The sequence below is a fragment of the Balaenoptera musculus genome, chromosome 9, assembly GCF_009873245.2.
Source record: "Balaenoptera musculus isolate JJ_BM4_2016_0621 chromosome 9, mBalMus1.pri.v3, whole genome shotgun sequence".
NCBI classification, from domain to species: Eukaryota; Metazoa; Chordata; class Mammalia; order Artiodactyla; family Balaenopteridae; genus Balaenoptera; species Balaenoptera musculus.
Genome location: NC_045793.1, coordinates 77,856,219 through 77,879,221, shown reverse-complemented (window position 1 = coordinate 77,879,221; position 23,003 = coordinate 77,856,219). Strand labels below are relative to the sequence as shown.

The 23,003-nt window shown below is 47.3% G+C and overlaps 1 protein-coding gene across 1 annotated transcript; it reads right to left on the bottom strand.

The window, feature by feature from the left end:
- Nucleotides 1–20: 20 nt before the first annotated feature.
- TMEM243 (transmembrane protein 243) lies at nucleotides 21–22,040 on the bottom strand. The gene is given in 5 exon segments (XM_036864427.1): nucleotides 21–530; nucleotides 533–632; nucleotides 2,292–2,396; nucleotides 3,761–3,811; nucleotides 21,918–22,040. Coding segments are annotated over 5 exon segments (354 nt in total). The 5' UTR covers nucleotides 21,996–22,040; the 3' UTR covers nucleotides 21–510.
- Between the last annotated feature and the right edge of the window lie 963 nt (nucleotides 22,041–23,003).

The window sequence follows — 23,003 nt, the reverse complement described above, 5'->3', positions numbered from 1 at the left end:
TAGAAAAAGTCAAAAAAAACTTGTATAAATTATTTTATTTATTATTGTAATTAGATCTACACAATCAAAGTTGTCTTTTCACCGTCTGTGTTTTTTGTTAACGTGAAATTGTAGTTATAAGCAAAAGTTGGTTGCCTAGGGAACAATAATTGTATATTCAGTTTAACAGAAATAAAAGAGTATTTGTCTTAAAATGCAAGATTGTTTGTTACATAGCCTTTCGCCATGCAATTCCATTATAAAAAATTTTAATTTCAAAAGTGAAAATGACTTGGTGCTGTTTGAGCTTTAAGGGGGAATGTTTAAGTGCAACATCAGCTCCTTAAAGAAAAGCAAAGTGATCTAGGATATGTCTCCCCTGCAAGAGGGAATTTAGATTTACAATTAAACATGAAAATCATGTATCAGACTTATGCAGGAGATTGTTTCAGCATACCTTATCCAGTTCTTATTCAAGTCCAAATATATAGCTTGATGAAGAGACCTGGTAAGTATTTCTCCTTGGCAGACTCACTTTCCCACATCATGGAGTACAAATTCGCACATATACATAACATGATGATAGAAAATAGATATAGTAAATTAGGTTTTCTAAATTTCGTTCTAAGTCTCCTTGGTCGATACCAGTAGATCTAAAAGAAGAAGAATTAAATAAAAGTTTAAGTAATAGCACTGGGCTGAATATTAAAAATTTTAAATACAACTAATTCTTTTCCACTGTGACCATTTCATCCATATATACTTTTTCCCCTAAATTTTGAGACTAATGCCAGCCAGAATTTTATTCTTATTCTTTATAATTCAAGTGGTACCAACTGAGTTTCTATATCCAAGACCATACTTTATTCCTGCATTCTCAGTTAACTCTGTTCAATGTTAAACCAAGAGTCCACAGTCAGTTGGCAGGTCATCCAAGAACAGATATTTTAAATATATTTGAGTAAAACGTACAGCTCTTTTAGGTACTGGAAGGGAGGACAACTTTTTAATTCCTTTAAACTGATTCAAACTGCCAACAAAACTAGGGCTTCACATGTGCATGTATTTGGTTTAAACTAGATCACTGTCAGTCACTTCTGGCTTTCGGCTGGGAGTGGGAGGAGAGCATCTCTGGTAGCTTTTTCCCAAGGCTCTCAAAGTGGGATGGGCCAATTCTTCCCTCAGGTCATAGGAATATAGCAGAATCATTGAGTTTGAATCTGGGAAATGTCCTCTGGTTATTTATTTTATTTTTTTTAATTTTTTTAATAATTTTTTATTTTAATTAATTAATTTATTTATTTTTGGCGGTGTTGGGTCTTCGTTTCTGTGCGAGGGCTTTCTCCAGTTGCGGCGAGCGGGGGCCACTCTTCATCGCGGTGCGCGGGCCTCTCACTATCGTGGCCCTCTCCTGTTGCGGAGCACAGGCTCCAGACGCGCAGGGCTCAGCAATTGTTGGCTCACGGGCCTAGTTGCTCCGCGGCATGTGGGATCCTTCCCAGACCAGGGCTCGAACCCGTGTCCCCTGCATTGGCAGGCAGATTCTCAACCACTGCGCCACCAGGGAAGCCCCTCTGGTTTATTTTTAACTCAGATAAGCACAAAGCCTTATGTGAGTCAGAACAATTATGTTTAAGAGTTTACTGTTTGAAGGAAAAAAAAAAAAAAGTTTACTGTTTTGATTCTGCCTCTCCTCAAGGGAAATGAAACAACAGCCAACTAATGGAAATGACCGAACACTTGGCAAATACCTAACTGGGAGTCCACCACCATCTTTATTTCTTTACCTAAAAGAAAGGCTTCTTTGTAGTAAAATTGAACATTCTTGTGAAAAGGGTACAACTGTAGCTTTAGGTTGCAAAGAGATTTGGTGTTAATTACTTTTATTTGGGGAGATAAAGCTCAAAGATTAAACAGACTAGTTTTGAAATTATTAGAAACAGAGGAGTAATGGCATTTCCCAAAGCCTGTTGGGCTCTGTATGTAGTTCTTGAAGGAAGATGAATTAAATACATGACATCAAATCTTTGGCGACCTAAGTCTTTTTTTTTTTTTTTTTTTTTGCTATCAAGGGAGCAGGGTTTCCTTTTAGGGTTACAAGATTACAACTTTGGGATTTAGGAGAAAAGTAAACTCAGATTCAAAAAAAACCCTGCAATTTAACATTGAGAACTGTGACATGCTTTGGGGGAGAGGGATGGCATATAATTAGAGACACCCTTTTATACAGATTGTCTACCAGAGCTGGGAATTCTGCCCTAGGCACCTTCAGCCCTCAAGGATACTGAATTTAAATTCTAAATAGTACTCACAAGTATGCAGGCAGTAATACTACTCAAAGAGATGCAGACAGCAAAAAATATATTCAGCGGTTTTGGAGGTAGTTGAGGGAAAACAAAAGCACTGATCAGCGTTACCTGTATGAAGAGAAATTATGTCAGGCCTCAGGAATAATTCTAAGACTTGGTTAGACTGGCATTTAGGCAATGTAATAGTATAAAATGCTCCACATTGTAAAACGATATCTACCACCAGGTTTGCCTTCTGGAATGTTAATATTTAATAAAATATTAAAATACCTTCAATTGTGTTATTTCTTTCAGTATTTCTACTTAATCTTCCTAACCTTTTCCTCCTTTATGAGAAGAGACAAACCACCACAGGACAGTAAAACTGGCTAACCTCAAAATAACCTCTTTATCAAAGATTAGATAGCATTTAAACCTCATCCCCAGGATTAACGACTATACTGAAAAGTTCTCTAAACTTTTGTTATTTTGAATACTCCAGCAAAAAAAAAAAAAACCAAAACTGTTTTTGCTTAACATGAAAAATTCTAAAAATTAGGTTTCTAATATCCTATAGTTCTCTTTCTACCTTAGATATAAATTTTACCCATTCTTTTTTTTTTTAATTTTATTTATTTATTTTTGGCTGTGTTGGGTCTTCATTTCTGTGCTAGGGCTTTCTCTAGTTGCGGTGAGCGGGACCACTCCTAATCGCGGTGCGCGGGCCTCTCACTATTGCGGCCTCTTTTGTTGCGGAGCACAGGCCCCAGACGCGCAGGCTCAGTAGTTGTGGCTCACGGGCCTAGTTGCTCCGTGGCATGTGGGATCTTCCCAGACCAGGGCTCGAACCCGTGTCCCCTGCATTGGCAAGCAGATTCTTGACCACTGCGCCACCAGGGAAGCCCATACCCATTCTTTTTATTAAGAAGTCATAGAAACAAACTTCACTAAAATTCTCTTATATTTAATGAAAATGTGCCAAAGAAATGTCATTCTCAGACTGGGAAATGTAGCTTTGTTTTATTTTATTGTGATAGCACCAAGCTGTAGTATACAGGATGAAAAACTAAAATCTCTTAAAACCAAAGGATAATGAACATGCTTCAGGAACAAAATAAAAGTAAAGGCATTAGCAGAAATGGGGAAGTTGTGGGTTATGTACAGAAGAGAGTTACTGGTAGCCACTGACATAGTACAGATTTACTAGGCAAACCCAGAAAACCAAGTTATTTGACTTGTGCTATTTTACCTTCAACCAGGGGGTGAGAGTGGAAATCAATTAGCTACTCCACTTACCAAGTGCAGTTTGTTTAAGTGTCAACAAAATTGAAAGCATTACTTTAACTATGATTGGAATATTTCACATGCTCATGTACTGGCCCCTTTTAAACTTTTTTTTTTTTTTTTTTTTTTGGAGAGTTGATTGAACCACAATATTAAGGTTTTCAAACTTTGGCTAAGAGCCCGGGTGAGACACAAATAAAGATACTTACTAGAATCAACAAGGATGTTAAGCTGCCAACAACTAAATTGATGATTCTATCCTGAAAGAGAAAAGAGTTTTTGAGCCATATGATAAACCCATGGCACTTTAGAAAGATACAATGCAAGGCATTATGGTGTTTTAGAATGGAGGAACCAGGATCCTGCCCCTCTGAGCTTCACACAAACACCTGCCAGAAGGGCAGAGTGTACTGAGCCACCAGAGTAGAAGAGGTATTTGGGGAAGATGGACAACTAACTGGAGAAGGTTTTTTTGGTTTTTATTTGGCTGCGCCAGGTCTCTTAGTTGCGGCATGTGGGATCTTTTAAATGCGGCACGCGGGCTCTCTTTGTTGCAGCATGTGGAACTAGTTCCCTGACCAGAGATCGAACCCGGGCCCCCTACATTGGGAGCACGAAGTCTTAACCATGGACCACTAGGGAAGTCCCTGGAGACGGTTTCTTGAAGGGACAGGACATTTTTACATTAGGGCCTTTTGAAGATTGGGAAGGCCGGGATGGGGAAGGGAGGCTTACAAATAATCCACAAGCTGCTGGGAACAGTATGAGCAGAAGCAAAGGGACAGGAGCCCTGGGCTGGCCAGCCGAGAGCCTCGGTGAAAACAATAAGAAACCAGACTTAGATGGTGTCAAGTGCCATCATGAGTCTGGACCTATTTGTGATTCAGCTTAAGTGTCCTTGTTTAATGTAATCTAAAAGTAAATGCAACGTAGAATCATCTGAATGAGGAGCCTGAGGTTCTACCCATCGAGATTTCTTGTTATTCCCATCCCTACCCCAACCAACTCCAAAGAATGGTTTGAAAAACTGATCTAATCCAATTCTGATTTTACAGGTTAAGGTAAATTTAGGTCCAGTGAGTGCTGTTAAATTATTTGCCTAAAATCATACAGCAAGTTAGAAGCAACTTTGAAATAGGATATCTAAATCAGGGTCACTGGTTAGATGGTTTCAGTTATAGGAACTGAAAAGTTAAAGTATCAATAATATATAAATAGTAGTAGTATATACTAATATTATATGTGTAATATGTATTAGATTGACAGAACTTATTTACAGAGCTTACAGAATAAGGTGGTAAGGGTTTAAGACCTGATTAGGAAACACTACCTTATGGCCAATGAGAATATCAAGTAATCTTAGTTCTGAAAAGTCAAAGCTGAAGTCTTTAAAGAATCAGCCTTAAAGACTGTGTTGGTAACGTCTGAGCAAAGAACAGCAGGATATGGAATATGAGCAGCCAGAAAACAAAAGCTCAGAGACGGGAAGGGCACAGGAACCTGCACAGAGCAACTGAGCACTCATTTCCAAGTTGTCTGCTTCTAAAGATAAGAATCCAAAGAAGAGCGAGGCAGGCAAAGCTGGGAGGGAAGAGTGAAGCAAAGCCAAGTATATCTGGTGTCTGACCTCACCAGGGATAAACCACACTCCAGACCAAGGCCACTGCAGTTCAAATGTTATGCAGGACAAAGGAAGCTGAACTACTCCAGCTACACCCTTACTAAACTTGAGGGCTCAGAACAGGTCTTATCACCACGTCAGCTAGATAAGACAACACAGCAGACACAAGAGTCTGAAACTAGGACCATCTGTTAGGCAAGAGACCCAGGGACCAATCACTGATCACTGTTAACTTATTCCCACACAAGACAAATGTGTATTTAACATAAAATGTGTTAACTGACAATCCATTTATGAGAACCCCACTGTTTCTGCCTTGTGAAAAAGTTTCACCTCAACTCTTCTGGTCTATTCTAAGAAGCCAAGAGTATTTGCTCCCATCTCCTTATGAGCTCCAGGTATTTGCAACAGTCTGTAAAGGTCTGCATACCTCACAAGAGCTCTTACCAATAGAAAGAGGCCAGTGAAGAGGTTCAGGTGAGAGGTAGCCAACATGAATCACTATTCTCCAAATGGTACAGCAAGTTTGCAACCAGGATACGAAATGGGGAGGGGAGAGGGGTATAATGGTGAACAGATGGTGCCTACGCCAAAAGCTTTTGTATATCTTCTAAAAAAAATCCTGGGGTGAAATGATATTATGACAATTCTACAGATGGCCACACAGGCTCGGGGAAATAGCTTGCCCAAAATCTCAATACCAATAAGTGATGGAAACAGGATTCAATGCAACAGCAGATTCCATTTATACTTCTCAGTGAAACAGCAGCCTAGCATGCTAACTGCTGGTCTGGACAAAGAGATCAAGTTGCCAAAGAGCACCCCCATTAGCAAAGTACTACAGTAAAGTGTTACCTTTCAGGAATGAAGACTTCCTCGTAAGTGGTTGTTTTAGATTGTTGAACTTATCCATGGAAGCCTAACTGGTTTCAATCATTCATGAAAATATATCTAATCTTTAATGAATACTTCTCTGCTTGCCTTCTAGACAGCTCACTGTCTAGAATCCCAAATCATCTTCATGAGTATCAGGTATTCTATTGTTAGGATACAGTCTCTCTGGGACTCCCAAGATGGGACAAACTATTCAGAAGACGGCAGAACTGTTTCTCACAGGGTCCTCCCTTTCTCCAAGCCAAGGCCCTTGGCTTTAGGCCTTCTGCTGTTGAAGTAACCAGGAATCCAGACCAAGAAATAGCAGAGTTAACTCTGGAAGACCTCCTACTTCCTTCTAAACTCTTGCTACGCAGAGTGAGTGGGTCTGTGGCCCAGCAGCACCGGCATCACATGAGAGCCTGTAAAAAATGCAGAACCTTGGCCTTGCCCAGATCTACTGAATCAGAATCCACATTTTAACAAGAGCCTCACATGATCTGTGTGCACGTTTAAATGTGTGAAGCCACTGCTCTAAAGTTAGAGTCTAAGCTAAACCATTTTGAATATTGCTAAGTTCATATCACAGAGTGGAGACCCCTCTCTAGGCCCAGAGATGATTTTTCAGGGCTTTAGCAGCTGAAGCCCTGGGAGCCCTGCTCCCAGTCTCCAAAGATAGAATAAGAGAGAATAATTAAATCGCCCATTAATTACCATTTCAAAGGGCAGTGTTAGAGCTAATAGCTCCAAGTCAGAACCAGAGTTATCTCCACATCAGAAGCTAGTTTCTATTAACTCAGTTTCTCTATGTCTCAGAAAAACTAGCTGTCTCCTCCCCAGTTTTATTATTGCCCTATTTCCATCTAACAAACCATTCTCCCTACCAGAGCTTTACACTTTGTACTGCTGCTTATTTTCACTCCCCAAGGAAGTTTCAAGCAGGATCAGAATCAGCCTTAATCTTTACCCACAGAGATGACAGGACAGGGAATTAGTTGTCTTCCCACAGACATCTACCCAGCAACAGGCTGAGAGACAGTCTTACCTCATGTACATGAATTTATATATGTGAGCACTTGAACATAACAACATACATATACAAACATATATAGTTTCAAGAGGGACTCAGCATATATTACCTCTTAAGGCATTTATTTATTCACTTAAACATTATCTCAATAAAGCTGAAAAAAAAAATTATCTACTATATCCCAGATGCAAATACAACTGCAAATAAAACCATCTCTACTCTCCAGAAGTTCGCACAATGCAGAGCGCAAGCGGGCACGAAGGAGAAAGGAGAGGTATCTTGGGCAATCAGGGAGAGACTATGAGAGAAAGTCAAACCTGGAGGGGGAGGACTACACGGTGGGCAAGGAGGAAGAAAAGGGAGCTCAGAGTGAAGGGACTCCACAAAGACCCCGGGGAGAAAAAACGTCAAGAAGCTGCAAGGATTACCAGTGGGAAGCGGCCACATAGCACAGGGAGATCAGCTCGGTGCTTTGTGTCCACCTAGAGGGGTGGGATAGGGAGGGTGGAGGGAGGGAGACGCAAGAGGGAGGGATATGGGGATATATGTATACGTATAACTGATTCACTTTGTTATAAGCAGAAACTAACACACCATTGTAAAGCAATTACACTCCAATAAAGATGTCAAAAAAAAACAAACAAAAAAAGCTGCGAGGGAAGGGGCTGGGATGCGATGTACAGGTGGAGAGAGCAGCCTGAGCCCAAAAGAGGCACGTCTTTGTCTTCCTTTGAAATGGGGAAGGAGAAAAAGATGGTGTGCCTACCAAGTGTCTGTACCTGGGATGATGAGAAGGTTAACTCTGTGAGCAGTAAGGAATATGTTATCTCCATTTACCAATGAGTAACTAGGTTCAGTCAGACCGATTTGCCCAAGGTCATACAGCCAGATAATGGCAAAGTCTCCTATTCAATGCTCTTGCAAAACGCAAGCCTAGTGAGCAGTTCAAAAGGTCTAAGATCCTTAGACTAATACATATGAGCCCTGAAATGAGAGTTAAGGGACCAAGGTTCTCATCTCACTGACTAGCTAGGTGACTTCAAAAGGATCCCTTAACCCATTTGGATCTATCAAATGAGAGGACTGGGCTGATATCCGGTCCTTTCCAGTTTTAACAATTTATGGTTCTAGATCATCAGCTTCAGGCTGCACTGGGTCAGAGTAGAAGACCTATTCCCCAGCAATCAAAAAGCACAGGAGCCCCCCAGATTGCTTGGTCAGTCATTAACCAGCATCCTGATACAAGACAAAGCTCCAAATTCATTTCAATGCTCCGGTGGTAATCGTGGTTCTGGGAACATCCCAAATAACCAAAAGCTGGCATTTGTCCTCAGCAACCAGGAAAAATCCTGGCTCTGGACAGCTTGGAACCCTAACAAGCAAAATCACGCTTCCATTTCCACAGTAATTTGTTTCGCCTGCTTCCAAAATGGATCTAAAGCTTGGGCTATCACAGCAAAACCCTAACCCATTCAAGCAACAGTAAAAAGAGCATGGCAAAATTCCTAAAGGGATCTGGGGACTAGAAAGAAGGAGTAAAAGGATTTACAAGGAAAAGTCTGAGTAAAGAAAACTTTTCTAAGTTCAAATGTAGTACTAAGATTCCTGGCAGCCAAGAAGGAAGTACAATGGGTTTCAAAGCTCTCACTAATGACAGTAAGCACACTGCATCATCAGAACAGGCAAACTTCTCCTGGATCTAAGAAGAGTTTGTCGCATGGGTCTATGCAAATTCTGGGAGGCAGAAAGCGCAGCTACTTCATAACATAATTGCTTCTTATATTGACACGTAAAAATAGCTGAAGGCATAATGTCCCCAAAAGAGTGAGATGCGGGCTGAGAAGTAGGATGGCTGAAATGCCACACACCCAATTTAACTGCTCATCCTTCAGGGCGCAGCTCAAACATCGCCTCCACCGTAAACCCTTTCTGGACGGCTTCCTTGGGCACTTCTCAGGACGGGAGATGCCCCTGCCTCAGGGCTCCCGGGTCAATGGCCCAGACTTTACACTTTACGGATTCACTGGCCGTCTCCTCCATGAAGACTGGCAGTTAATTAACCCATGGGGGAAAGGCAGCCGGGAGCCTGGCACACTGCCGGCCGGTGCTCTGTGAATGATGCTTAAATAACAGAACCATAAATAGAGGTGACCGATGGCATTTTCCTTAGAGCGCCTCTCACCAGGAGAGGCTACTCACCACTCATCCGGGGCCTGACTTGTCAGAAATCTCAGCTTCTGGTCAGAAGACAGCCCGGCCTCACTAGTCCGGGACAGACATGCAACACCACCGCAGAAGCCACAGCCTGGCCCGCAGCCCAAGAGGTCAGACTCTCACCAGCCACGGAGGCCCGAGCCCTCACGGTGCCTCCCGGGCCAATGACCCCACGGTAATACCAGGAGTAAACCATGGGCACCTCCAGGTCTGGGTTTCCCGAACCTGAGGACAGAAGCCCAGCCACTCACTTCCTGCCACAGCAGCAAGCACTGGTTTCAGAGGCACGACAGCAACTCCCGCCCAGGAGCTGGTCCTTCCGCAGTGCTGCTCAGCACTCCCAGGGAGAAGCCATGCAAAACAGAAAGCTCCTTTCGGGAAAGGAAAACCCTGCATGGACAACAGCACGAGAACATTCCCTTACACGCCCTGGAGGGAGGGGCGGGGGAAGACTGAGAATTCCAGTTTTGTGTTACTTCCACCTTCCTCTGCGACTTCCATCAAAGTCCTCAGACAACATCACAGGCAGCCCTACAGACCCCATCCCTCCCCAAGTGCACTCCAGGTCAATCTTCACCCTCCGCACCTTCGAGTTCTCCGTCAGCCACCCCACCACCCCTTGAAACCCGTTCTGTGTGAGCAAAGTACTTCCTGGACCACACAGAGAGTTCTCCCGCGCCCTGGACTTTCCCCTGCTGCCTCTGCCTCTCAACTTTCTCCCAACAGAGCCTGTGCCACCCACATACTCATCCCAGGTGTAACCGGGCCAGGAAGGAGTCGGGAGGGGGGGTGGGGGGTGGGCAAGGCATTTCCTGCTCCCAGGCCGGAATGAGATGGCAATTTCAGTAATATCCTCTGCTATGGTCTGAAAGTTTGTGTCCCTCCAACACTGGTAGTTGAAATCCTAATGGCTAATGTTGACAGCAGTATGAGGGGGGCCTTTGGGAAGTTCGTAGGTCATGAGGGTGGAGCCCTTACAAGTGGGATTAGTGCCCTTATAAAAGAGGCTCCATAGAGCTTCCTAGCACCTTCCACCAGGTGAGGACACAAACAGAAGTCTACAACCCGGAAGAAGGCCCTCATCCAACATGCTGGCACTCTGACCTGGGACTTCTAGAACTGAAAGAAAGAATGTTTGTTGTTTGTAAGTCACGCAGTCTGTGTGGTATTCTGTTACAGCAGCCCAGACAGACAAAAACATCCTCTATTTTTAAGATGTATGTCCCTGGCAGTCTCATGCCAACTTCTTCCCTTCCTCTTCTCAGCAAGCTCAATTATTTCAGCACCCGTTTTGCCAAATCCTCTCCTCCAACCTCTCCTCCACTGCCCCTGAGCCTGGTCTTCCCCTGCATCCACTGACTAGATCATTCCCAATCTGTCACACCAAAGCCCTAACCTGACCATGGAGCCGGCAGTTTCAGCAATGCCCAGAGCCTCTCTGGTGGATGTGTTCATCTGCTCTTGATGCTTTGAAAACCCAGTCCCGAGTCACTCCCAAACCCTCAGCCACTTCCAGGCTCTGATGCTAAGCCTTGCTGTGAAGCCTTTCAACTATCCTACCTTTTAACTGCCAGTTTACTTGTCTGTCTCCTCCGCCACACTGTAAGGCCTGGGAGGCTGAGGGCCATGTCCTCCTTGTTCACTGCTGGGTTCTGGCCACTGCCCATGGCTGAAACCCCAGCCCAATGCTGCACTCTCCAAGCGTGTACCCCACAGGGCCTGCGTCCACCCAGAGGCAGGAGCACCTCTGTCTCACTCAGACAAGTCAAGCCACGCAGCTGTGGGAGCTGCCACTACCCAGAGTGGAAAGACTCTTCTTCTGAATCTACAAAGCTGCCACCGTACCAGTGGGTGGGGGGAAACCAGTCATTTCCTTCTGCCAACCCTCTAAATATTCCCAGCATATATGAGATATTCAAATATTAGCTGAAAGAACAAACTACTGTGTTACTACAAATTCATGTATTCAGCTGGGCCTTCACTGTATTTCATGGCCTTTTATTTTAGTTGACTTTCGCAGGTCGCTCTCCAGGAAGTGGTTTGAAGCTCCACCTCCACTCAGGTTCCCAGTCACCTCTTGAAGCCTGTCCGTCAGCAGACATCTTTACAAAAAAAAAAAAAAAAAAAGATGCTGAGATAAAGAAGAACTCCCCCACCCCATTTCCACTCCTTCCAGCCTGAAGAGGACCGGAGGGCAGCCTGTTCCTCTGCCAATCCTGCACCCATTCCCTGGCCTTATTAGTTATCTCTGTCCTCATATCTATGCTGAATCTCTCCCTCATGGAGTCCATCTCTGGCCCCAAAATCTCAACCCCTCCAACATCAGAACAGCCTTCCCTCCATCCTGCTTCCCACTTTGATGTTTGGCATCCATTCTCCACCCTTTTTACATGCTTAGTCTGAGGAAGTTAGGAACGAAATAAAACAGGGTAAATGAAGAGTGACCAGAGTGGAGCTGGGGGCTATTTTTAAAAAGGAGGTCAAGGAATCCTCCTGTTTGAGCGGGGACCTTTTAAAGAAAAAGGAACGAGACATGCAAGGATCTAGGAGAAGTGTACTGCAAACAAGGCAGTGCAGCAAGTGCAAAGGCCCTGAGGCAGGAGTGAGCTCGGAAACTGGAAGACAAAGTAGGCTAGGATGACTGAAGCTTAGTAAGGAAAAGAAAGGTAAGAACAAGGATTTGTGCAGTGCTTTCTATCCTCCTTGTAGTACATATATGTGCTCCATGAGAAAAGATGCCCTCTCCAGCCCACGGCACATGTCCCAGGATGCAGTACACACACAATTAAGCATTGAATCAAAGCAACACACATGCACACTCAACAACCGACAGCCTCCAGAAGACAACTGTACTTAGCACAGCACTCAAGGCTCCTTCCCAGCCCAGGCTTTCCTCTGACCATCCCTCCCAAGTTCTAGAGTTTGCTTGCAATGGAACACTCACAGTTCCCTCCCCCTTCCCGGCACTTTCCTGCTCCCACCTCTTCAGCACAGTTGGACCTCCTGCTTGGGATTCCCGGTCACCTCCTCCTGTCAAACTTATCCTGCTTCTGGGTCTAAAAATCAAAAGCAGTCTGACCTGATGCCCCCAGAAGAATTATCCCTCCTTCCTCCATGCTCCCTGGCACTTTGCTCCTCCTTTCATTAAAGGGCTCGACCCATGTTCATCTTCCTTGTGGACAAGATCTTCAGGTCCCTGAAGACAGTGATTATCTTCTCTTGTGAGGGAAAGAGAAGAAAGGCAATCCAATCAGCATGTATTAAACATACAAGGGGGGGGGACTTCCCAGGTGGTGCAGTGGTTAAGAATCCGCCTGCCAATGCAGGGGACACGGGTTCGAGCCCTGGTCCGGGAAGATCCCACATGCCGCGGAGCAACTAAGCCCGTGCGCCACAACTACTGAGCCTGTGCTCTAGAGCCCGTGAGTCACAGCTACTGAGCCTGCATGCTACAACTACTGAAGCCCACGCGCCTAGAGCCCGTGCTCCACAACAAGAGACGCCACCACAGTGAGAGGCCTGTGCACTGCCACGAAGAGCAGCCCCCGCTCGCCGCAACTAGAGAAAGCCCACACGTGGCAACGAAGACCCAACGCAGCCAAAAGAGAAAGACAGAAAGAAATTTATTTAAAAAAAAAAAAAAAAAGAAGAAAGAAAAAGAAGAAGAAATAATTTTCCTTTTCTTCTTCCAAGTCCCAGTGGAAAACGTCTTGTCAGGAAAGCTCTGGAAATGGCCCAGTCAGCAGCCTAAGGGGCAGCTGTCTTGGACAGACACGGTGAGAGGACGTGACACATGGGAGGAGGTCTGGGCCCCTCGGAAGCAAGAAACCTCAGGCCTTGCCGGTGGGTCCCCTCGGTTCCCCCAGAGCTGCGCGGCCCTGAACAGGCAGGAGCTTCCCCCCACGCCGTGGCCGGAGGCAGCCCTGCGGACAGTGTCCCCGGGGTGCAGCGAGGAGACAGCAGGCCTCCCTGGCTGACTCTGCGAAATGGCGAGCCCAGATCACGGGGCTGCTGTCCTGAGGCTTCGCAGAGAACCCTAGGAGTAGCGGCACGTGAGGAAAGCTTACGAGACTCACACACACCCATACTCGCCCACTCTCATGCTCTGAGCTCTCAAATGCACCGGGGCCTCCACGGCTGCCTGTAGCTCTGAACACCGACCTCTCCCTCGGGTCCCTCCAGAGAAGGTACATGTATGGACACTTTGAAACATTTCCCTTATTTCACAGATTCACGTTCTGAAGCATCTTTCAGTTGTGAATATTTCTGTCATACCCACCCTGCCAGATTCTCCTCCCCACAGGAGGAGAATACTTGAAATATATTATTCACAGTTAGGCATATTTGAAATAGATTATTTTCATTGAAGCATCACTTAGGGAAATGAGATCACAGTAAAAATACAAAACAAACCTATTCCCCATGTTTTTTTTTTTTTTTTTTTTTTTTTTTTTTTTTTTAAATATTTATTTATTTATTTATTTGGCTGTGCTGGTCTTCCCTGCGGCACGTGGGATCTCTCAGTTGCGCATGCGGGATCTTTTAGTTGCTGGCATGCAAACTCGCAGGTGCTGCGTGTGGGATCTACTTCCCTGACCAGGAATCGAACCTGGGCCCCCTGCATTGGGAGCGCGGAGTCTCAGACGCTGGACCACTGGGGAAGTCCATTCTCCATGTTTAAGGACCAAAATGATCCCTAGAGTTGGTACCACAGGAAGTGCCGGATCTTTATGTGCTCCGACCTTCAGAACTGGGAGGCCTACAGCAAGGCCTAGGACGTCAGGAGCCTGACAGACCTGATTTACACTTATTCTCCCGCCACATGCCTGCCTATGGCCTTGGGTAAGTCACTTAACTCTGAAGCCGAAGTTTCCATATTTGTACAAATAAATCCATATTTGTACAATGGTCGAACACACAGGGTTGCTGTTAGGAATCAGAGATGATACACGTAAAGCCCTAGAACAGACTGCCATTTAGTAGAGTCAGTAAACGGCTGCTCACGTTAGTATTATTTCTACCTCATCTATTGGGGCACCTTACCAACAAGGTTAGGTCCTCAGAGATGAGTGGGAGTTGAGTGGGCCCCAGACCCTGGCCCCCATTTCTAGGGCAGCCCAATTTCAAACGCATTCCATCATCCCCACAGGGACACTCAAGTTTGTCAACCCACGTGTCCTTATGGCAGTGCAGAAAATATGGTCATTATACCTACACATGAACTATGGACCCCAAGAAAAAAAAATGACTCAATTTAGTAGACCCAGTCTATTACCACAGAGCTGCAACAACCTTGTCTACAGAGGGAAAACCTCAGCAGACCACCAGCTTCTGAGAGACCAGGCCTCAGTTTAAGTTGTTTATACAGTACTGTGTTATGTTTACGGCCTCTTTGCTGAAGCTCAGCAAGGAGAGGAGAGAGTGATGCCCTTAACTGCACGAGAGCCTGAAGCACCCCTTCCTGTTTTGGTACCCAGCGCTCCAGGTTTCTGAACACGAGCCCCCGCCTTCTCCTGATGGTTTAGGATGTCCCAAGAAAGCAGGTTACTTTTTAGTGATGCCAGATGCTCATTTCACTTAAAATTTAATAAATATAACAAAAAAGAAGCAGACTCACAGATACAGAGAACAAACTAGTGGTTACCAGTGGGGAGAGGGAAGCGGGGAGGGGCAAGATAAGGGCAGGGGATGAAGAGGTACAAACTTTTAGGAAGGATATATTGTACAACATGGGGAATATAGCAAATATTTTATAATAACTATAAATGGACAGCAACCTTTAAAAACTGTAAATCTCTTTATTGTACACCTGTAACCTACATAATATTGCACATCAAGTATACTTCAATTAAAAAAAAAACTTGGGCTTCCCTGGTGGCACAGTGGTTGAGAATCCGCCTGCCAATGCAGGGGACATGGGTTCGAGCCCTGGTCCGAGAAGATCCCACATGCCGCGGAGCAACTGAGCCCATGAGCCACAACTACTGAGCCTGCACTCTAGAGCCCGCGAGCCACAACTACTGAAGCCCGCGTGCCTAGAGTCCATGCTCTGCAACAAGAGAAGCCACCGCAGTGAGAAGCCCATGCACCGCAGTGAAGAGTGGTCCCTGCTCTCTGCAACTAGAGAAAGCTCGCATGCAGCAACGAAGACCCAACGCAGCCAAAAATAAATAAATTAAATAAATAAATTTAAAAAAAAAAAAAAACTTAATATATATAAAATCCAGAACTAGGTAAGGCACTGTGCCGAGTGCTAGAAAGGCTGGAGAAATAAGGCAACTGGCTCCTACCCTCAAGGAGCTTAGATGCTGGCCGGGGAGGCAAGATCTATACAAATCCCTCACAGCACAAGGAGTAAATACCAGGAGACGTCTCTGACCACCAGGCTCGTAGGAGGGAAGCATGGGTGCAGGCTGGGTTGTGAGGGAGGTTCGAAGGTGGGAAGTTAGACTGGGCAGGATTCAGATGTGTGGGGAAGAGAGGGTGTCACAGCAAGAAGAAGAGCATTTGCCAAGAGCTCAAGGAAAGGGCTCCGTGGAGAGGTGCCAGTCTGGACTGGGCATCCACAGAGCAACGGTGAAGACCAGGGATGTCAGCCTCCCTATGCGCCAGCATCCTCTGAAGAGCCTTCTCAAAATACAAATGCCTGACTGCAACCCCCAGAGATCCCCAGTCCTCTGGTCTAGGGGTGGGGGAGGAAAAGACTTATTAGAGCAGGAAAGAAGGAAGTCCTGGCGTCTATCATCCTGAACCGTTTCTCCAGCACAAGAAATGGCAACTAAAAGTGGTTTGGCCGCCCGGATGAGAGGCAAGGGCACAACAGATCCGATCCCTTGGGCGACTAGCTCTGCTTTGAGGGAGACAGGTGTTGTGCTCAGAGAATCACCCAGAAGCTGTGTCAAGAGGCCGGAAGCCCGCACCCCTCAGAGGACAGCCTTTGGGGGTCTGGGCAGGGGGAAGGGCGGCAGGCAGACACAACAATCCTAACCCCAGCTTTGTTCTTAATTAAGCAACAACCCTCACCTCCAACCCGAAAAAGGCAAGAAGTAGCATTCTCATCTTACACTACTATTTGCAGAAGCCAAATAGTCCAATTGTGAATGGTCTGAATTCGACTACAGGTCATCAAAAGACCTTGTTTTTCACTGTTTTTGTTTATTTGCTTTTTTTTTTTGCAGGGAGGGGAGGTAAGGATCAGGAAAGTGCTTTAGAACATGGAACTTCCGCCTTTGGAACCAAAGATCTGAGCCTCAGGACCCACTAACTTGCTCCCTACACGGAAGGTCCCCCTATATTATCTGACTCCAGTGTATGCGCCTTCCTCCAATGTCACTCACTTTTCTTACATCACATCCAAGTAGGAATAAAGGGACAAGAATGGTCACCACCGTTCTCAGACGATGAATCACTTATTATTAGTGAAAATCAATAGAAGAGGCTGGTCCAGGAACCGGCTTACACTACATTCCAAGGAATGAAGTATTCCCCCCTCGCCCATTCGCAGTAGCTGTCGGATACTGGTTTGCCCTCTTCCCCAGAGAGAACCATCCTCCCTCTCCCCGCTAGGTTCACCAATCCACTGGCTGAAACTGAGTTCGGATGATTCCGCAGCCAGCCAGCAAATCAAGAAATCAAGATCGACTCACAAGCCCTGAGGATAACTTAAAGCCTTTCCATTACCCAGACAGAAAGACAGCCCAAAGGAAATTTTAAAGGCAGCCGTGGACAAGAGTGGTGGGGGGAATACCTCCAGGTTATAGTTCGTACTAGGAAGGGAGGAGCAGGGGATAGATTCCTAGAGTGACATTTCCCGAAGCGGGCTCTGTGGACACTCAGCTCAGACCTGCTGAGGGCGAGGGGCGTGCAAGGTAAGAACGGAGTTAAGGCACTGACTGTGCCAGTGAACAAAAGGCCAGCCACGGAAACAGCACAGGAAGTAGTACTCGCCCTCCCGCTCCAACCACAGTCTCAGTGAAAATTAGCACATTTTAAAGGTTCTGAAAAGTCCCGCAACAAAGAAAAATGTTTCACGATCGTGACTATACAACCACCGTGACTAATAACTCACTTGCTTTAGAACTGCAATACCCAACACGGGAGTACCAGCTGTATGTGGTCACTGAGCACCTGAAGTAGCTAGTCCAAACTGAGACGGGCTGTAAGTGAAAATCCACGCTGCATTTCAAAGGCTTAGTGCGAAAAAAAGGATGGAAAAATATCTCCTCTTTTCATATTGAGTACATATGGAAATGATAGTATTTTAGATGTATGGAATTAAATAAAGCATAGTATTAAAATTAACTGCATCGGGCTTCCCTGGTGGCGCAGTGGTTGAGAATCTGCCTGCCAATGCAGGGGACACGGGTTCAAGCCCTGGTCTGGGAAGATCCCACATGCCGTGGAGCGACTAGGCCCGTGAGCCACAACTACTGAGCCTGCGCGTCTGGAGCCTGTGCTCCGCAACAAGAGAGGCCGCGATAGTGAGAGGCCCGCGCACATACTTTGTAAATATATGGCTACTAGGACATTTAAAATCACATACATGGCTCATCTTATATTTCTACTGGGTAGCGCTCCTTCAGAAAGTGCTAAGCAACAGCACATGCTCAGAAACCTCAGATACATCGTACTACCGTGGCATTTGTGCCACATTTGTTTTCCCCCGAAAGAGATGTATTACATCCCAGAACTGGGGATGGAATAAAAACAGACGAAAAAAGCATCTGGATATTCTGACCAGGATTGATGCGACAGCCCACCTAGCAATATGTAATTCCAAAGGTATCAAGGAATGAATATGTTTCCTTTTCTTGTCTATTATCCCTTAGACGTTTAAGTAACAACAGAAAACTGTTTTGCTTTACCTTTTGCTCCATGGCTGTGTCTGTAAAGTTATTCCTAAACATCACGCTAAAGACTGAATGAATCTGGAGTTTGGTATCCTTCAGGGACTGCCCACGAGGGTGCTGCTAGGGGCCCACTGGGTTGTGTATTTCTATAGCAGATGCTAGTATCTTTCACTCACTCCATGACTTTGGGCAAACCACTTCACCTACTTCCTGTGGAAGAGCCAAGTATGTGAACGTCCACAGTGCCTTCTGGAGCATGTGACCCAGACTGTGTAAGTCACCTCACCATTTACTATCCTAGTCAACTCGTGAAACATCGCCAGAGGAGAACCAGTTGTGCGACTAAACACGTAGCCTGCTTTGTAGTTCAGCTTCCCTGCGTGTGAAATAGCAGTAACAATACCCATCTCACAGAGGAACTGGGTGATCAAACAAGGGAACGCTGAATGCAGAGCACGCTGCCTGGCACTGAGGAAACACAACTTCCCTCCACACTCTGCTCCGTGCACTTCAGTCATCTCGGCCACAGAGGGAGAGGCTGGACCTAAAGCTCTGGTCCTTTCTAGGCTTAAAATTAAGAGGCTATCTCTGGTCAGTTGTTAAAAGGCAAATAAGATTACTAAAAGCTCAGAAGACCTGTCAGAATAGGACAGGAAGTGGGCTTTCCCCTTTCTGGATTCCCTTCCTCAGAGGCGAAAGCACGCTGGGAGCACACACATGCAGGGGCCAGTGAAGGGTTTCCCAGGGTCCCGGGGAAGCCTCCCTGCTCTGGCAGTGACCGTCCTCCAGCGGAATGGCTCCACTGTAACGTGTCCTATCCTTTCACTATTGAGGCCCCATCCCTGTGCGCTGCCCACTCAGGTCCTCAAAATCATTTGCTGTCATTAAAGACACACGCCTCGGGCTTCCCTGGTGGTGCAGTGGTTAAGAATCCGCCTGGCAATGCAAGGGACACGGGTTCGAGCCCTGGTCCGGGAAGATCCCACATGCCGTGGAGCAACTAGGCCCGTGCGCCACAACTACTGAGCCTGCGCTCTAGAGCCCGCGAGCCACAACTACTGAAGCCCGCGTGCCTAGAGCCCGTGATCCCCAACAAGAGAAGCCACAGCAACGAGAAGCCCGCGCACCACAACAAAGAGTAGCCCCCGCTCGCCGCAACTAGAGAAAGCCCGTGTACAACAATGAAGACCCAACGCAGCCAAAAATAAATAAATAAAAATAAATTAAAAAAAATAAATAAAGACAGACGCCTCTCCTTCTTCAGATACGGCATCTCAATTTATACAAAACATGATGCTTCTTCCCATCCTCAGACCAGAAGTCTCTCTCCTTTCTCCATTCTGTACAATTTCTGTATCTCCAATCATTCTGTCAGCCCCACACAGGAAGCTCAAGGCAGCAATTCTGAGAGGTCTGGAAATATATATTATTCTTATTTTTTTTTTCTCCGAGTAGCTGATTCTACTGTTATGATGCCTAAAATTGCCTAAGTAATGCTAGGGGTGTATGCTCTTGGATTAAATAAATCTGCAATAAACAGAGATACATTTGGAATAGTCAATTTCTTGGATGGGTTTCAAATGGATCATAGGCAACAGGGGAACTTACAGTCATTGACTATTTGGGCCCAAGTGAGTCAGAAACATCAATATTTCTAAGTGTCTCTATAAATCAACAAGTCCCTTATGGAGTCATCTACCTCAGTATTCAAGGGTCAAAGGAGGTCAGAGGTCTGCATCACCCAGAACCCCAACCTGTGCACCAAGGTATGTAGAGGAGACACTGAACTTCTTGGCTCTCAGGACAGCTGGGCAGCCAGATGCCCTGGGTCCGACCTCTTCAAGCAGCTAGCTGCCTCCATTCTCCAGGCCCCAAATCCTCTCCTAATCAAACCCCAATTTAGGGGCATCCATATCTGAAAGCCGAAGGCTACCAGACCTCTGAATGTAGAATCCATCCTCTAAGATCTTCCCCAAGCTTCCCAAAGTGACCACTCTCTCCCCTGTACCCCAACACGTCCCCTCTACGCCCTCTCAGAGCACAGATCCAACCGCATCACGTTTGCTCACATATTTCCCCCATCTACCTGGGTTCCTTGGACACCCCAGGGCCTATCACATAATGCTCAATGTTAGCAGACTGGAATTCCCTGGAGGTCCAGTGGTTAGGACTTGGCACTTTCCCTGCTGAGGGCCTGGGTTCAATCCCTGGTGGGGAACTAAGATCCCACAAGCCATGCGGCCAAAAAAATTAAATAAAATTTTAAAAAAATAATAAAATGTTCGGGACTTCCCTGGTGGTGCAGTGGTTAAGAATCCGCCTGCCAATGCAGGGGACACGGGTTCGATCCCAGGTCCAGGAAGATCCTACATGTCACGGAGCAACGGAGCCCGTGAGCCACAACTACTGAGCCTGCGCTCTAGAGCCCACGAGCCACAACCACCGAGCCCACGTGCTGCAACTACTGAAGTCTGCGCACCTAGAGCCCGAGCTCCGCAACAAGAGAAGCCACCGCAAGGAGAAGCCCGCGCACCGGAACGAAGAGTAGCCCCCGCTCGTCGCAACTAGAGAAAGCCCGCGTGCAGCAACGAAGACCCAACGCAGCCAAAAATAAATAAAATAAAATAAATTTTAAAAAGTAAGTAAATAAAAAATAATGTTAGCAGAAACAGGAATATCTATTGGACCAGGGCCGTGCTTCTCAAAACCAGGTGTACTGTGGGCTGGGATTATGCAAAGTCACAGGATAAACAAGGAGCAACTTCCTAGACATAAAGCTTAAAACATTTTCTTATAAAGTCCCTTTGAGAAGAGAAAGCAAAATCCACATGGAGTTAAAAAAAAAGAAATAAAGTAGTAGCCTCCTGGCAGGCTGGCAGCTTCCAAATTCAGGGTCATGCCCCAGGCTGTCGGGTGTACAAGTTCCCTATCCTTTCTGCTAAAGAGGTCCCTGACGAAGCTGAGAAACCCAAGAAGCTCTGGACTCCATATGTGCCCTACTTTTTGAGAGGCTGAAAGTACTTTGTCAGGGGTCAAAGATCACCTATGCCACTTTCTAGGTGAAAAAAAAAACAAACAAAACTAGCTAATCTTGCCCAAATGACTCAGAAAGTTAATGTTGGGGACAGGAAAAGAGCTCTCTTCAATTACTGGCCCAGGACATCACATGATTAAGCTTGTAAGAAGACATTATACTTTTTAAAAGCCTAAAATAATGTACTACTAGCTTCTTTGGGCCTGAGACACTTTGATCACTTCCTGGAATGGAGTCCCATCAAAGAAACCCTCATTTCACGCCTCTCTTTTTCTCTGCTCGGCTGCCTCAGCAGTAAACTCTTAAGGGCTCTAGATAAACACGAATCCGAAGCACCTCTCTTGGGCTCTTACGGAAGCCTCAGGTGCACACCTGAAGCCTCTTGAAGGTCAGCACTCCAGCTGGACCAGCGGATGTGCAAACACCATGACCACCTGGCCTTGGGGAAGAGGGCTTCCGCACTCCCGTTTAGGACCCCCAGCAGCCCAGAACTTTCTGAACTTTTCTCCACTCCCCAGCCTTCAAGGCTCTTGGCCAACCCTGTACCAAAGAGGAAGCCGAGGGGCAGCGCAAGTTATCTTGAGAGGGATGAAGCGGGGTTGAAGGCACTTTCTTGCTCCAAGGGCCTTCAGGGGCCGCAGAAGGACCCAGCAGGGCTCCGGGTCGGTAGGGGGCGGGGAAGGGGAGGGTGCGGACAGACCCACAAACACAAGCACCCAGGCCCCGAGTCCCGGACCGCACTCACCTTGGCCGACGTCTCTCCGAACAGTGGTCTGTTGTCGAGGCCACTGGTGCCGTAGGTCCTGTTGGAAAAGTCCTCCATTTTAGGGGTTTCTTCACTGTCCCGAAGCCACTCAAAGCCGAGCCAGCATTGCCTCCCGAAGTCCCGGGTCTACGACTCGCGGCGCCGCAGGTCACCGAGCGCTCATAGCCGAAGCCCAGGGGGGCCGAAGTCCCGGCGGCGGGGGTGGACGCTCAGACCCACGGGACGAGGCCGCTCCGCCCGAGCCCCGCTCCCCTCCTCATCTTGAGCAGCTGCCGCAGGAAGTGAAAAGAAACAAACACAGCGTGGCCGCCCCGCCCGGCGGCTCCCGCTTCCCCAAATCTCAGCGCCCGGGCCGCCGGGCTCGCGCCGCAGCTCGCGGAGCAAATCGGCTTCCCCGGAGCTCCCCGCTTCCCCGCCCTCGCCACTCCTCTCCGTGACACGGTAACTTCTCGTGCTTTCTAAATGTTCTGGTGATCCCTTCACTATCGGGGGGGGGGGTAGTTTTTCCTGGGAGAAGGCATTACCAGCCGTCTGCACCGCTCCACCCCTCTCGCCCCAGTGGCCAGCGGCCGGAGAAGTGAAGCCGCCGGAGCAGAGCCGAGCGCTCCGCGCGCCCCTCCCGCAGCGCTCTGGGATCAGGTCGCGGCGGCGCCGAGCGACTCGGATCCCCGCTCAGGTGTTGCCTGTACCCGAGGGCCGGCGCGCCTCCCGCAGCTCCCCTGGAGCTCTCGGGGCAGGAGGAGGGCATCCCGCCCCGGCCCGGCACGGGCCGGCCACCCTCCCGGAAGCGCCCCGCGCCCGCAGGCCAAACCTCGGCATCCCCAGCCGCCCGTTCGCTGGGGAGTCCCGGCCGCACTAGGGAGCACGCGTCCCGGTCCACGCCGACGCTGGAAGGCGGAGCAGAGCCTCCGGGGCGTGGCGGAGCAAAGGACCTTCCCTGCTGGCAGAGAGCCGGCACGCGGGCCGGGCGGTGCGCGGCGGGTCCCCGCTCCGCTCCCCCGGCCGGGACCCGCGGCCACCGTCGCAAACCGACTCGGCCCGCCCAGGTCACGTCACGGCCGAGGC